The 14607-nt window shown below is 41.8% G+C and overlaps 1 protein-coding gene across 2 annotated transcripts in view; it reads right to left on the bottom strand.

Moving 5' to 3' along the window:
* Positions 1–14607, bottom strand: part of LOC138207648 (protein turtle homolog B-like) — a 162076-nt gene that overhangs the window by 48843 nt on the left and 98626 nt on the right. For both annotated transcript variants that reach the window (XM_069165027.1, XM_069165028.1), the window contains exons 6-7: positions 10289–10430; positions 3880–4025 (exon numbers count right to left, since the gene is read on the bottom strand). In XM_069165027.1, the coding sequence (XP_069021128.1) occupies positions 3880–4025; positions 10289–10430 (288 nt within the window). The remainder of the gene's footprint in view (positions 1–3879; positions 4026–10288; positions 10431–14607) is intronic.

Here is a 14607-nt window from a genome sequence, read left to right as displayed (position 1 = left end):
TCCTGTATCTGGAATGATCTCCTGTTTCTGGAATGATCTCCTGTATCAGGAATGATCTCCTGTATCTGGAATGATCTCCTGTATCTGGAATGATCTCCTGTATCTGGAATGATCTTCTGTATCAGGAATGATCTCCTGTATCTGGAATGATCTCCTGTATCTGGAATGATCTCCTGTATCTGGAATGATCTTCTGTATCTGGAATGATCTCCTGTATCTGTCCTTGTGACAGCGGAGCTGGAGGAATCTTTTGGAGAACGTCCTCCTCTGTCCCTGCAGCAGGTGGTGGAGAGGGTGGTCAGGATTATCCAAGATGGATAATAGTTTGTTCAGTTAAATATATAATTCAAACTAAATCAGTTAGAGACAACATTAAAAAACAACAACACATTGCATCACATCACAAGTTTCATGTCATTTAGTCGAATCAAATCAGATCTGATTTTATGGGTTTTATTACTACATCTGTTCTAAATTTGGGACTTTCCTTTTATATTTTTCCATATTTTGTATTTTAAGGGTTCTATTTTCATGAATCTCGGCGCAGCAGGTCTAATTTCTCATTTTCATGACGTGCACCAACTGTCTGATTCACATCCAATTCAGTCGACAAGAGTCAGCTTAATTTTTTTGATATGATTAACTGAATCGGAAGGTTGCATTCAAAAGATTTAGTTTGAATTATATATTTAAGTGGAATGAAATATGTACAACATCCACCAAACCTGTCGGTGAGATTTGTGATCGTTATCTTGTGCTCTGCCAACTGAACTCAGGAAAAAGCCTCCTTTGGCTGCACTGTACTAAAACCTGGTTTGAGCTGGCAGAAGTGTAAGCAGAGTTTCACCTCAAAAATTACACCAAAATTGCACTGCAATAACACGGCTTTACTGACACACCCCTTGTTGCACTCTTCCACCCATCCTGCTGCAGCACGGTTCATGTTGAGCCATGGAAACAGCAACTCAGCACAGGCGCAGATAAAAAAGCCCCTTCCGCTGTACCAAAATGTCTGGATCTGTGCTTCGACTAGCTTTGTGCTGCTACGACAAAAGTCTCAAAGAATGAGGATTCAATACAGTCAAGCGATTCCATTCAGGCAGAAACAGACGTGCATGTAAAAAAACAGAGTCCATATAAGGAAGGAAAGGGAAAGGAAAGAGGAGGGAAAGTTCAGGAGGACAGCTTCACAGTCAGCACTGGGTGATAAGGATGATAGATGGTGTGTGTGGGGGGTGGGGGGTGGGGGGCAGTGAAGTGATGGAGGGAAGGATGAGCGAGGCTGAGCGTGGGAAAGAGGACAGGTGAGAGAGAAATATGTGACTGGATGACGTAAGGTCGAGAGGAGCTGCTGGGTGAGAGGGAAGGGTGAGGTGACGGAGGCAGTCAGAAGGTCCTCCAGAGGAGAGGAGATGAGCGGGCGAGCAAATGATTGGGACACGGTGAAGTCCAAACGGACCGCACTATTGCCAGAACAACTTTAAAGTACAGCAGCTGTCCTCTGAATTTCAAAACCCGCCGGCCTGCCAGCCAGCGCTCTGTCACACAGAGCCCAGAGGAGGAGGACCGCCACCAGCACCACAGACAAGAATATCAGCCAAGTTTCTAAATATAGCCCTCAGACAGCGCTATCACTCACGACACGCTGGTTCCCACTGCAAGATGCTTTGGGGAAGTTATTCACTGGCTAACCCTTCAGGGAGGAAAGACAAAGAGAGTGTGGGAGAGAGATTTAAACAGAAAGAGGGAGAGGGGAGAGAAACAAATGAAGAGTGAATGTCGAGGGCTGATAGAGAGGGATAAAGAGAGGAAGACGGAACAAAAGGACGAGATGAGAATAAGAAGAATGAGAAGAACAGAGCAGAGAGCCCTCTGCAGTCTGACAGAGAAAAGTCCCTGGTCTTACAGCGATGATGTAATCCCCCCTCCCTCTCACATCCCCCTCCCTCTCACCACTGGTGTTGCCCACCTCTGTTCACACACACACACACACACACACACACACACACACACACACACACACACGCACACACACACACGCACACACACACACACGCGCACGTGCAGGCACACGCACCCACACACACTCACACACACACACACACACACACACACACACACGCACACGCACACGCACCCCCACACACACACACACACACACACACACACACACGCACACACACACGCGCGCGCACGTGCAGGCACACGCACACACACAAACACCCACACCCACCCACACACACACACACACACCCACACACACACACACACACACACACACACACTCACACACACACGCGCACGTGCATGCACACGCACCCACACACACACTCACACACACACACACACACACACACACACACACACACGTGCAGGCACACGCACACACACACACACACACACACCCCACAATGCAACGTACAGCCATCGAAGGAGGCAGGAGAGCGAGGGAATTCAAAATGTCTGTTGCCTTGACTACTGCCGGTGGCCGGTCAGCGGTCGACGAGGTGATAATCGCTGAGCTCGTCCTGCCTCCGCCCGCCTGCTTCAAACATAAACCACATGCTTTTACTTAAGTGATAAAATCACACAGGCTTAAGCTGGGAGTGACGGATGGACTGACAGAGTGCTTTATGGGAGGAGGGAAAGGAAGAAGCGGCAACCCGTGATGGAGACAGGAGGAGGAGGAGGAGGAGGAGAGGTGTGTTGGTGCGTACATTAATATATAACCAGAAATGAGTAGAAATTAGATATGAGGAGATGGCAAACATATGTAAAATAGAAAAGTTGATGAGAGGAAGCGCTAGTGTGTTTGAGAGGGATTAGGTGTTTGGCTGTGAGGCGGGACAGAGGAAGCCTGGAGACAGCTGCAACATCCAAATCGATTCCACGGTGCCGAGGATGCACCGAGCGTGTTGAACATCCAAATGAGACGATTTGTGGACATGCAGATCTACCGCAGTTTGACATACGGCCAGAGGGACAATCACAGAGGTCTGTTTTTAATGATACACATACATACATATATATATATATATACACGGTATATAATAATCAGTGGAGAGTTATTATGGAAGAGAAGTTGCCAGAATCATCATGTTGGATTCCTTCTTTTCCTTTTTAGCAGCCACAACATCTGCTCAGTTAAATACACCCTTTTTACTTTTGAACCTCCTGTTTAGTGTGTTTTGGGTCCTACCTGCCTCTGACATATAACAACTACTGAGGGCACCTAACAAGAAGAAGAGAACTGCTTGGACCAAGAAACACAAGGACATTCAAACAGTGGAAATCTGTACTTTGGTCTCATGAGTCCAAATGGGCGATTTCTGGTTCAACCACTGTCTCCATCAGAGGTGGTGATGTGTGGCTCCACTCTGGAACATGGAAGAGGAGCTGTGATGAGGTGGGAGTTGCGTGTTTATGTGGGAACTCCTTCGAGTGTGTTGGAAAAGCTTCAGGTGATGTCATGAAGCTTGTTGAGAAAGCAAGGAGGAGGCTACTTTGAGGAATCTCACAATTCTTTGTTTACACTTCTTCAGTAGATGATGATGATATGTGCCTTTTAAAGCCCCTGGAAACTCCAGACAAAAGCTACAAGCATAAGAATCTTTAGTGTGTTTGGTCATCAAAATAAATACCTACAGATATCCTTAAACTTTGAGTGTCACTTATTTAATCATGAATATATCGAGAACTAGTGGAATTACTAGTTGAATCCCAAGCATGATTAGCCTTTAGAGTTAGTTGCAAATGATACCAGAGGTGAGTTCAACTTGGCTTTGAAACATATGAATGATAAACATGAGGAGCCCTTACAGCCTTTATAGTTTAGCACATGTAAAAAATACAAAGTGTGAAGAAGTACTGGACACTCACATTGAACTGTTAGGTAGGCAGAGGCAGTCGGCGGTCGGCCCAGGCTGTTGCTGGGAGCGCAGGTGTATTTCCCAGCATCCTCTGGCTTGACTTGGGCAATGATGAGAGAGCCATCAATGAGAATACTGACTCTGCGCTTCAGGTCACTGTGGAGATGAAAAGAAGGGAAACGTTCTGCTTAGAATCAGTGGACTAGGTGTTTTATTTGACTTCAGTGCTGGTACTTCACAAAAATCAAAGTCGTATTTCAAAATAAGTCACACTGTGTTAAACACTCGTTAGCAGCTTTACCGATGCCTTCTTGGTGCTGAATATTTGTTTCTGGCCAATAATTTTCCATCATCTGCTGGAGAATATTTAAGCACAGATGCCGACAGTGTCGTACCGTCGCTTGTGTATGATGCAAACTTTTGTGAATATGACAACAATACCGTTGTGTTTTGCTCCCTGTGGACGTGTAGCTCTGACTTCGACATGAATGATGTTCAGCATCAAGCTTGATTTATTCACAGCAGAACGGCTGGTTGCAGAGGAACTTTAAGTCTGGAGCCTTCAAAGGCAGCTGGGAATCCCCTGCTTATTAGTTACTACCCTATAGCACAAAAATACTTCAAGTGTGTGAAGTTGATGGAATTATTGATACCAAAGACTTCACACTTGTAAAAACTGTATAAACCCTTCAGTTTGGAGGCTGTGTTTGAACAGAAGAACGGGATCACAGAGATCTGTGTTCATGCTTCGCTGAGCACCCTGCAGATTCCTCCGCTTCACATTCATCCCACAAAAACCATGTTCTCCAAAAGGTGCTCTCCTTTAGTGAGCTCTGGGGTCACATTCACATGTTTGGAAGCTCAGCATTTAAATATCTATTTGTATAGAGTCAATTGTCATTAGATCACTTAGTTTTGACATTCAGTGGAAGTTAACTAATCGCAGTGAGATGAACTAAATGCATTTCATCTGTGTTTAAGTACATTTCTGAGTTACTTTTACTTCACTCGAGTATTCAGTGTGGACAGTTTTATATTTCTACTCCACTACATTTCAGGCAAACATTGTGCTTTTTACTTCACATTGATCTGACAGTTGGAGTAACTGTGTAAACAGTATCTTGACATTTTTCATTAAAAAAGGAAGCAGTCACATAAATATCCGTCCGTACTATGAACAAAGCTTTAAAAACCATTGGATACTACATTTGTAAAAGATAACTGCATTATCATTTAAGGTCGTCCTGAGTTACTTTTTACCAATGGTTGAATGATGCATCGAAAAAACTGAGAAATACTCATTTTAATTCACCCAAAAAAATAATGGATTCAATGTATGAAACTTCCTCCAATTAAAATAAACCTTGTAGAGGTACTCCAGCATTTTAGCATTGCACTGCTGTAGTATACTGCTGAGACGCAGATTAACAAAAGGATTGTATAAATGTTAGTAGTAGAAGTCTCAGATTTCAGGACTCCAAAAAAATCCCACATTTCCATGAATGCAACTTTTCCTTAGATCCTTCCAACACGCACACCTGTCAAACTCCACACCTCCATTTTAAAAGACAAGTTTAATCTGAGACGATCCTGTTGACGGCACTATTATCACCATCAGAGGGACTTTTTCTGACTTCAGAACTTTCCCTCCAGAAGAACAGCAGACATTACACGGCTGGTCTCACAGTGCAGTAGTGCTGATGAGTAAACTGTCATTCATGTGTCACACTGGTGGATTCCCCTTTAAAATATCAGGCTTTTCTTTCCCTTTTCTAAAAGAGACTAAAGAAACACAGTCATTTAAATGAAACCATTTAAAAGCGAAGAACCAATGACATTTTCTTTTGGTATTTAAAGAAATGTTACAATGATGGTTTGACAATGAACATTTTTAAAACAAATCTACATAAACTGCTGTAAATAACATTTCAAAGTAAACAAACAGTTGGACATGATATTAAATTACACAATGTCAACACAATCCATAAAACCGAGCAACACGTTGTTTTCCTGACATTAATGCCCTGACCTTTTCATTTTCAGTAAAGAAGATTCATGTGGTGGTTGAGTGAAAGCTCAGAATCAATAATTGTAATAATTCTATGAAATGACATTTTATAGAATTAACTTGTGATAATTGGAAACATCAGTGCATGCAACCGCAGGTGTATTTGACAAGATCCCACTGATACAACCCTGATTACATCACTATGACACCATCAAGTTTGTCTTTTCAGACTTTGAAAAGAAACATTTGAGGCTCTATCTTCAGCTCCAAAGGATCCATCTTTTTGATCTCATTATATTTGGAGAATATGAGTAATGAGACATGTCAAAACTAAATTTCCTGACTAAGAAATCTCACCAGAAAAACAGACCTGTCGGAACTATACTGCCGATCTTATACTCTGGTCCTTAGTTTAAAGGGGTTTCTTAGTGTCTCTTTTCTTTATAGTTTATTCAACAGAAATTAATTCATTTATCTAATAATTCTTATACATTTCTAGCTTGTAGAGCATTTTTAAAAGTCCATGGTAAGTACAAGGGCACACGACTTCATTCAGTGCCGTCTCATGCTTTGCAGGACGTCTGCTGAGTCTATAGTTACAGCCGTCTCCAGCTCTCTTTCCTCCGCCCCAGACATATGGTTTTATTTGGAAAGAGAGGGAGCTGCAATGGTAGCTGAGCCATGCAAGAGATATGGGACAGCTGACTGGCCAGCCTCTTGCTGTAGTCAAGGCAACAGACATTTTGTATTCCTTCAATTTGCCCCCTCTGATGTCCATTTCACATCCGACCAGGGGTGTGTTATATACGTCTTTGGAGAGGTAGAGCTGAGAGAGCAGAAACATACTCTGCATGGTTGATACTTCCATTGTTGCTGTGTCAAAAAATGTATTTCTGTCAGATGAAAATGGATTACTAAAGCCTTAAAAGCAGAAACATCTAAGCAGAGATAATTTGCAAACTGGTCATGTTTGCTACTTTTCAAACCAACATGACAACTGTGAAAATGTTTTGGATTTTGAAAAGATTCAACACGTGAATTTTAGGCAATCAAGGCAATGATTCATAAAACTACACCTTGTAGTCCTCAGTCATGACAGTTATCAAAACCACTGAAAGAAGAATCTGCATCATCCATATTGTCTGGACATACTGATGACAGAAACCCTTTATTTCTTTGTCCCGTTATTCATGAGAGTAAAATGACCCGTTTCTAGTCAAAATATGTCAAATCTGAAGTAGCATCAGCCATTTAGAGTATTGCAGTAGCGGTTCTGACTATGAGTAAAAGCCTGCGGCCACGGGTCACACTGGGCCAAGCTACATTGATTGCTGGACTTATCTTTTATCCCAATCCAACATACAATTTGAAGATATCGCTGATTGCTGGAGTCTTATCACACATTTCTCTCACCATACGTGACAGTAGTGAGCTGATTTATCAGCACATGATGCCAGTTGTTTGTGTTCAACACCTCCACTCCCAGGAACGGATTCTGTAGGCATGAAGAATTAATTACTGGGCTCTGAGATTACTGCAGGCATCTGGTGGGACCGCCATCCACAGGACATGGAACACCTTTAATACATCCTCAGCCTTACTAAAGGGGGAACACAATCCTGAGCTTTTCCTTCCTGTTCCTGTTTTCTTTTCAACTGCTTTTTGGATCATTTTCTGTCATACAGTTGAATTATTTCACATCTGCTGACCTTCAGTGAGCAGTCAACACAGCAAAAGAAAAAGAAAAAGAGCGGTTCGGAGCAGGAAGTGACCATATTTGGACGAGCTGGGAAGGAGTGAGCGGTGGATCTGACTGATCTGAGTGGAAACACGACGATACTACATTTTTACAACCGATAGCTGTAACATGCCTGCACCACAGGCCTGTCAATCAAACAGACAAAAACACTGTATTTTAAAGCGATGGGATTTTTTTTTTCAGATGGATTGCCAGAAAACTGATAAGAAGGAGTGACTTTAGCTAACAACACCGAGATAACTGGTGCAGACATTTTATTGAGGCTTTTTTGGAACCAACCTCTAGTGGCACTCGGTGGTATTGCAGCTTAAGGCACTTCTGGATCGGCCTAATTTTTCAGACCCAGAAGCTACAAACACTTTTATATACAATCTGTGGTCCTGTCATGTAATACCATCCTAAATACCTGTTAATGCTAATAGTGGCATTGTAGCAATAACTTATATTCGTAACTAGTATGACGTGGTGTCAGTGGTTTTGCTGTGGTAAAAGCTACAACATAAACTACAGGCTTCATCAATCACCATTTCTTTCCAGTGTCTGGATTCGCTCTCCTCCGTTAGTACAATTACACCTGTGAATGCAGTTGTCCATGCAAATACAGCTGCATGGACAACTGTATTTGTATTGTGCTACAGTGTTTTGCGTAAACCATCCAGATACTCATAGCGCACTGCATGATGCCAGACTTGTCAGTGTGAACGCACTGATGCACTCACATTATCAAGTAAGCATTAAGTAAGCAAATTGAGACGCAGCCTTTGTCCATCTACAGCTGGCTTCATACAATCTCATTTTACAGTCGTTAGTTATAAGACCAGTCAGACTGAGGGCAGACTGCCAGGATGCTGCAGTAGCTCACTATTATCTTACCATTCAAAATGGCATTACTAGAGATAACTTAATTTGTACATATTGTACCTTTAATAATAGTTTGGTTGGCATGAAATGGCAACACTAGTAAAAGGAGAAAAGCTCCTCTTTGTCCGGCTATTTTGCACACATACAAGGGCAGTGACTTTATCCCTGTCCACTCTGTCCTCTTCAAAAACAGGGCACTGAAGCAGACGTTGATGTAATGTGATGCATCGAGGATGTGCATCATAAACCGAACTTAACTTCAAGCTTTGGTGGCTGTGGGCCACTTTATGGGTAAGCCGGATGGACAAGTGCATTGTCTACGTCCGAAAAACTTCCGAGCACGAGCAGTGGAAATGCAACCGCTTGTGGCGACGCAGAGAGACTGATATTTCTACAGATCCTTCAAACAAGATGAGTGATGCTCTCTATTCTTAAGTTCACTTTTAAATGAATAACATGGATCTTCAGCCAGGAATGTCTGTCTGTCAGAAAACTCCGACTGCAACATGTCAGCTCAATCTGTTCTTTACTTCTCTGACATGAGGAGTCTTATCTGAAGCTCTTTCAGATCATTAAAATACATCCATCTGCATCTTTCTGCCATTGAGACACAGACAACTTTTCCAGGAAGCGGTACGTGGTTGAGTGACCGAAAGGAACAGATACTGCAGTTTTGTCTCACTGCTGCAGCACGGGTCGGTTTTAGATCTGGTTTTCTGGTTGAACTCTTGCTTAATTACAATCGTGAGCACGAGGCAAGCTCACTGCCTACGTGGCCAGAACGTAGAGATGACTTCTGGTGCTTATAGGAAATGATTATAAAATGTGGATATAATGACTTTAACTAGTTGGTAAAAGCTCAAACAATCTGATATTTTCAGAACATGACATTACTTTACTGTAATGCAGCCTTTAAAACGAAGTAGAACAATAATTATACCATGTCACCATATTACAATATCCAAAATCGAATATGATATCTAAACTTCGGTCATGATAATGATACAGAACCGATATACTACACAGCCATAATCAGATGTGAAACCAACATGTCAAATGGCCGAAACTGCTTGAAAGCATTCTGTGTAGACTTTATGGAAGACCCTCTAGTGAAATGCCAAATTCAATATCATACTGAGTTTAAGACTTGTTTCATGTGTCATCTCCAGCACAATAAAATTTGTTTTATATGCTGGGACAAAGTTCTTAAGAAAGAAGTGAACTTGTACATCTATACATGACTCAATTAACTTCAAGAAATGCAGTTGGAAATGTTTCCTCTGCTCGACTGTGCTGCAACCTGCTGTTGTGTAAATTTCGTTTTCGTGTATCTTTAGCAACTTATTCTCACAACTCAATGCGTGACATCATGAATGCCGAAACACTTTGGTAATGACTTTTAAAGATGTATTTTGGCTAAACTCAGCTGAACCTTATAAACTGGCGACTTAATCAGCGAAAGGTAGAAGTTGAAACAGAGTGTGACAGACAAGTGCCAGAAATTTAGTATCAAATATACATAATAAAATACACATTTTGAGGAGTAATTACATTTAGATTGATGCTGCTACTATTTCAAAATGATAAGTTAGGACTGTTGGATCCTCATGTTTATACCTTAAATGTTTATCTAGCTAAATAGCTGTCACATAAAAATGCTAATTTATATCTGCACACTTTTTGGCTGTTTGAATTAGCAGAGGAGGCTTAGCTGGGACTCATGATCAGTAGGTCCAGTACAGACAGCTGAGGTGATGTGGCGGACAATAATGAACCAGATCATAACTTTACTTCTTGAAGAAGACATTGTCCTCCTCCCAGAACCAGGTGTAGGTCAGGTTGCGAGGGTAGGCCTCCGCCTGGCAGGTGAAGAAGGCGTCCTGCGAGATGTTTACTGTGATGTTCTCCGGTGGCGAGATGATAAACGGAGGTCCTAGAGGAGAACACATAAACGGTCAGGCAGACCAAAGGGCTCTTTGCTTCATGAGAAAGGTGTGATGCTAAATGTGTCAAGCAGGGAAGGAGATTAATTCTAATAAAATATCAATTACATATCATATTTAGCTTGACAGGAAAAACCAGTTTTGATACAATGTGAAGTAGAAAAAGAAAATATCACTTTTTTTTTTCAAAAGCAGTAAAAAAAAAACTAAAACTAATGTCTGGAATCATCTGATCAAATGACATATTGTTAATGTACATGTGTAATAGGCCACATGCTGTACTGAAGATGCGCTGCACATCTCTCTGTTTACCAAAACCATGTTTTCTGTTTTTTTTAACTTTACGACTTACATTTTTCTAATGCAAAGTATATTGAAAAGGTTTTAGTTCAGCCACATATGCAGGAGGTTGATTTGAATTTTAAACTTAATTGTGTTTGCAACAGGGAGCCAGTGGAGAGATTTAAGTACCGGGATGATGTGAGACCGTCTGCTCCACCTGTAGGAAGTCTACCTGCAGCTTTCTAGATTAGTTGCACACAAACGCAGACATATTAAGTGGGAAAAAAAAACTGCATTAAAATAGTCAATGTGAGAAGAGATAGAGGCATGTATGAGCCTTTGTTAATGGAGACAGAGTCGACATCAAAGACTTGAGACTTGACTTGGACTTACATTGGGTTAGTTCAGTAAGTGTGCATGCCTGGCTGTAGTTTAGTTATTTTAGCAGTTTGTGGAAACAGAAAGCACAATACAGTATCTACAGAACAAACAAGGACGACACAAGAATCAGTTACCATACTGGCGAGAGGTCACATGGAGGATTTCTGATCACACACTGTTTATAGACACACAGCTGAATTCTTTTTAATGTCATCGCAGACCTCAGAGCCATATCACATACTTACTTTGCACTCAGTGAAGGATTATGAGAATTTATTGAGTGATCCTTGCTTTGCCAGATGGATCATCCTCCTCACACGCATGGATACATTTATACCATGATTTGCAATCATTGTCCTCCGTCTGACCACATACATATACATGAGCGCACTGACTTTAAAAGCTACCTTAACACTGCTTTTAGCTACTTGATGCACACAAGGTGGTTGGATTTATCAGAGAAAACCACTCAGAACTTTGTATACGAGCCAATGTGGCAAAACCACCCAAAATAGGATATAGTGCTCAGTGTAGGGCTCAGAAACATTCCTCGTCCTGCATGACAAGACAAAGACATTCTAATGTCTGGATTTGATTCTTTTGAACTAAATTTCACAATTTATATGAAGCACGACAAGTTGCTGAAGTTTAGAAGTTCAATGGTCTCACTGAGACTCTCCTCAAGTGACTGCACAAATAAAACAAGGAAAACATTGGTGGGTGGCTGGATGGGTGGATGGATGGATGGATGGTGTCTTTTCCATGTTGCATGAATTTTAAAATAGATCTGGTTCATCACATGAAGTCACCAAGGAGAAATCCATTGTTGCAAAATAATTGTTGTGGCAACCTGTACATTCACAGAAATGTCACCCAAATGTAAAAAGAAGTTGATGAAAGCAGAGATTCCAGTTCTGCTGTCTGAATGCTGCCATGTTGCTGAAACTATCTGTGCAGCAATGTGCTGCCTCAGAAATAAAGAGGGTGCAGTTTGAGAAGTTAGACAGTGAAAAACAACTTTGCTACAGCAAGCTTATGTACATGGGCGGAGGAGGGGGAGATGTGACAGTGATGAATGAAGATACGGTATATGATGTTTAGGTGCAGTGTGAGAATCATTCCTCAACAGAGACTTAGATGAATACTGAGATCAGAAAACTAAATCAGTCCCAACGTGCACCAATAAAATGGAAAGCCTCATTATGATCGGACAGATCATGGTGATAATATGATGAACATTTATTTTACATTAGGTTTTTTATTTATTCAGTTTTAGTACATATTTGAACCATATCCACTTTATATAAAAATGGACGACTGGTGCTCCTCAGGAGTGAAGCAAAACAACTTTGTTGCCCCCTGGTGGCGGGTTGTAGTATAAGTCTGTTAGTTTGTTTTTGATAGCTTATTTGGTGCTATAAAATAGGTGTCATGATTTACAGCTGACAACTGCTTTGTTTTTTTTTTTCAATAAATTGTTTTTTTGCAGGTTAACTCAATCCATTTTAATGCTGGTGTTGTTATGCCGAGCAAGATAGGGAAAAAGTATTTAACATGTTAGCCAGCTGTATATATTAGTATTTGCAAATCGTTTTTATATAGAAAATAATAATGATAATAATAAGCGTACAGCAAGTGTCCATTACAGTCAGGACATTGCTGCAGCTGGGCCAAGTGGAGTTCAGGGGTGTTTGGTCCCATCGGGACTCTGATACCACCCCTCTCATACATTCATGACCATAATTCTATAGCAAATACTGATCTCTTGGAGGCTTTATCCATCACGTACAACATCGCTCCAACACAGGGTGCAAACAGCATCGCCTCTTCCAATAAGGACGTCTGCCAGAACGGTAGAAACAGAACAGAACCTTGTCAGCAACTGAGCTCTTCTCTTCGGCACCGCTGTCATCTGAAACCCCTCAAAACAGATATCTGAAAATGACCCACACCGTCGGACAGAAACACATGAAGCCTGCACCGCCACCCAGCATCTGTACTGGAGGAGGCTGGTTCCTAATGACCTCTGAAACATGTTCTACTGATGATGGATGTACACACATGGGAGGCTGTGGCTCAGACGGTAAAGTGGGTTGCACACTAATCAGAAGGCTGGTGGCTCGATCCCCAGCTCCTCCTGTCCACATGCCCAAGTGTCCTTGAGCAAGACACTAAGTTGCTCCTGATGGTGAACCATCAGTGTGTAGATGTGCTCCTGATGGCAGCACCTTGCATGGTGATCTGTCTCATTAGTGTGTGTGAATGGGAAAACCATGTTCAAGCACTTTGAGACCAAAAGGTGATAAAGCGCTATACAAGTACAGACCATTTACACACAGAAAAACACACTTATCCTTGATTTTCCTATTTGTTTAAAACTTTGGTTCACACAAGGACAGACTTAAAAGAATGCGATCAGCATGCACACACACACACACACACAGAGCCGAGTTGAGCCAGTGTTGCAACAATAAACTGCTCGTCCCATATGCTAGTTCTGATCCGTCGCCCACGGCCTGATCCTTTAACAGGCAGAGCATTTCCATCTGCCAGCCCCTTAACAGGACAACCAGGACGAGTGTGTGCCTGTGCTGGATGACTGTGTTGCTGGTTTGTGTGTGTGTCTGTCTGTGTGTGTGTGTGTGTGTGTGTGTGTGTGTGTGTGTGTGTGTGTGTGTGTGTGTGTGTGTGTGTGTGTGTGTGTGTCTGTGTGTGCCAACCCTCCCTCTTTGGAACCAGCTGAGTGCTGGAGATTTGTTGGCTCTGTAGTCTCTGAGCTGATCTGCTGCTCAGTGGCTTTCCAGGAGGCCCTCTATTAATCCGTCTCTCCCGTAAATTATACAGGACGGGTCAAACAAGCACTCTGGCTCAGCCATGGCTTTGAGCTCCATCGCAAAACATGTTCACTCTGTTCTGGGATCAATGAGAAGCAGCCCATAAACGACAAAAATCAAGCACCTGTTTTATCGAAATCAAAGTCACAGCATGCTAACAGTTTTCTTTTTTGCACACTGAGGACATTTTTTCTATCTTGTCGGTATTTTAGAGAAAGTTTTAGGTCCTACTGACACAAAATGATTAAAGAAGTCAACAACGGTTGTTATGATTTAAAACCCATTCGCACGATAGTAAAAAAGTTTTTATAAAATAGAGTCAGTGAGAAAGGTTTTCTCTAAAGTCTGGAGGTGCATTTAGCAGAGTACTAAATGAATGCAACATCACTAGTACCAAAGTGTGAGGCAAAATTAAAAAGTCATTACAGCTGTTCTGGACAGAGACATGAATGTCTGACCCAGGTTTAATGGCAGTTTATTCAACCATCAATGCCATCCAGCAATCATTGACCTCTATTGTCTGTCAGTGTGCTGCATGTCTCATAGTTCATACTTCTGGTATCTAACGTACTGAAGGTACACATCACCTGGTATTTAGTGTAGAGTCAGCAGGACTTTGATTTTCTAAAAGAACGGCAGGAATTCATCTGGTGAAAAGTCTGTGAAAATG

This window comes from Embiotoca jacksoni, unplaced genomic scaffold (genome assembly GCF_022577435.1).
Source record: "Embiotoca jacksoni isolate LCO1_2020_lvr unplaced genomic scaffold, fEmbJac1.0.p SCAF_33, whole genome shotgun sequence".
Taxonomy (NCBI): Eukaryota; Metazoa; Chordata; class Actinopteri; family Embiotocidae; genus Embiotoca; species Embiotoca jacksoni.
The sequence above is the reverse complement of the archived record's forward strand: the minus strand, read 5'-3'. Positions and strand labels throughout refer to the sequence as shown.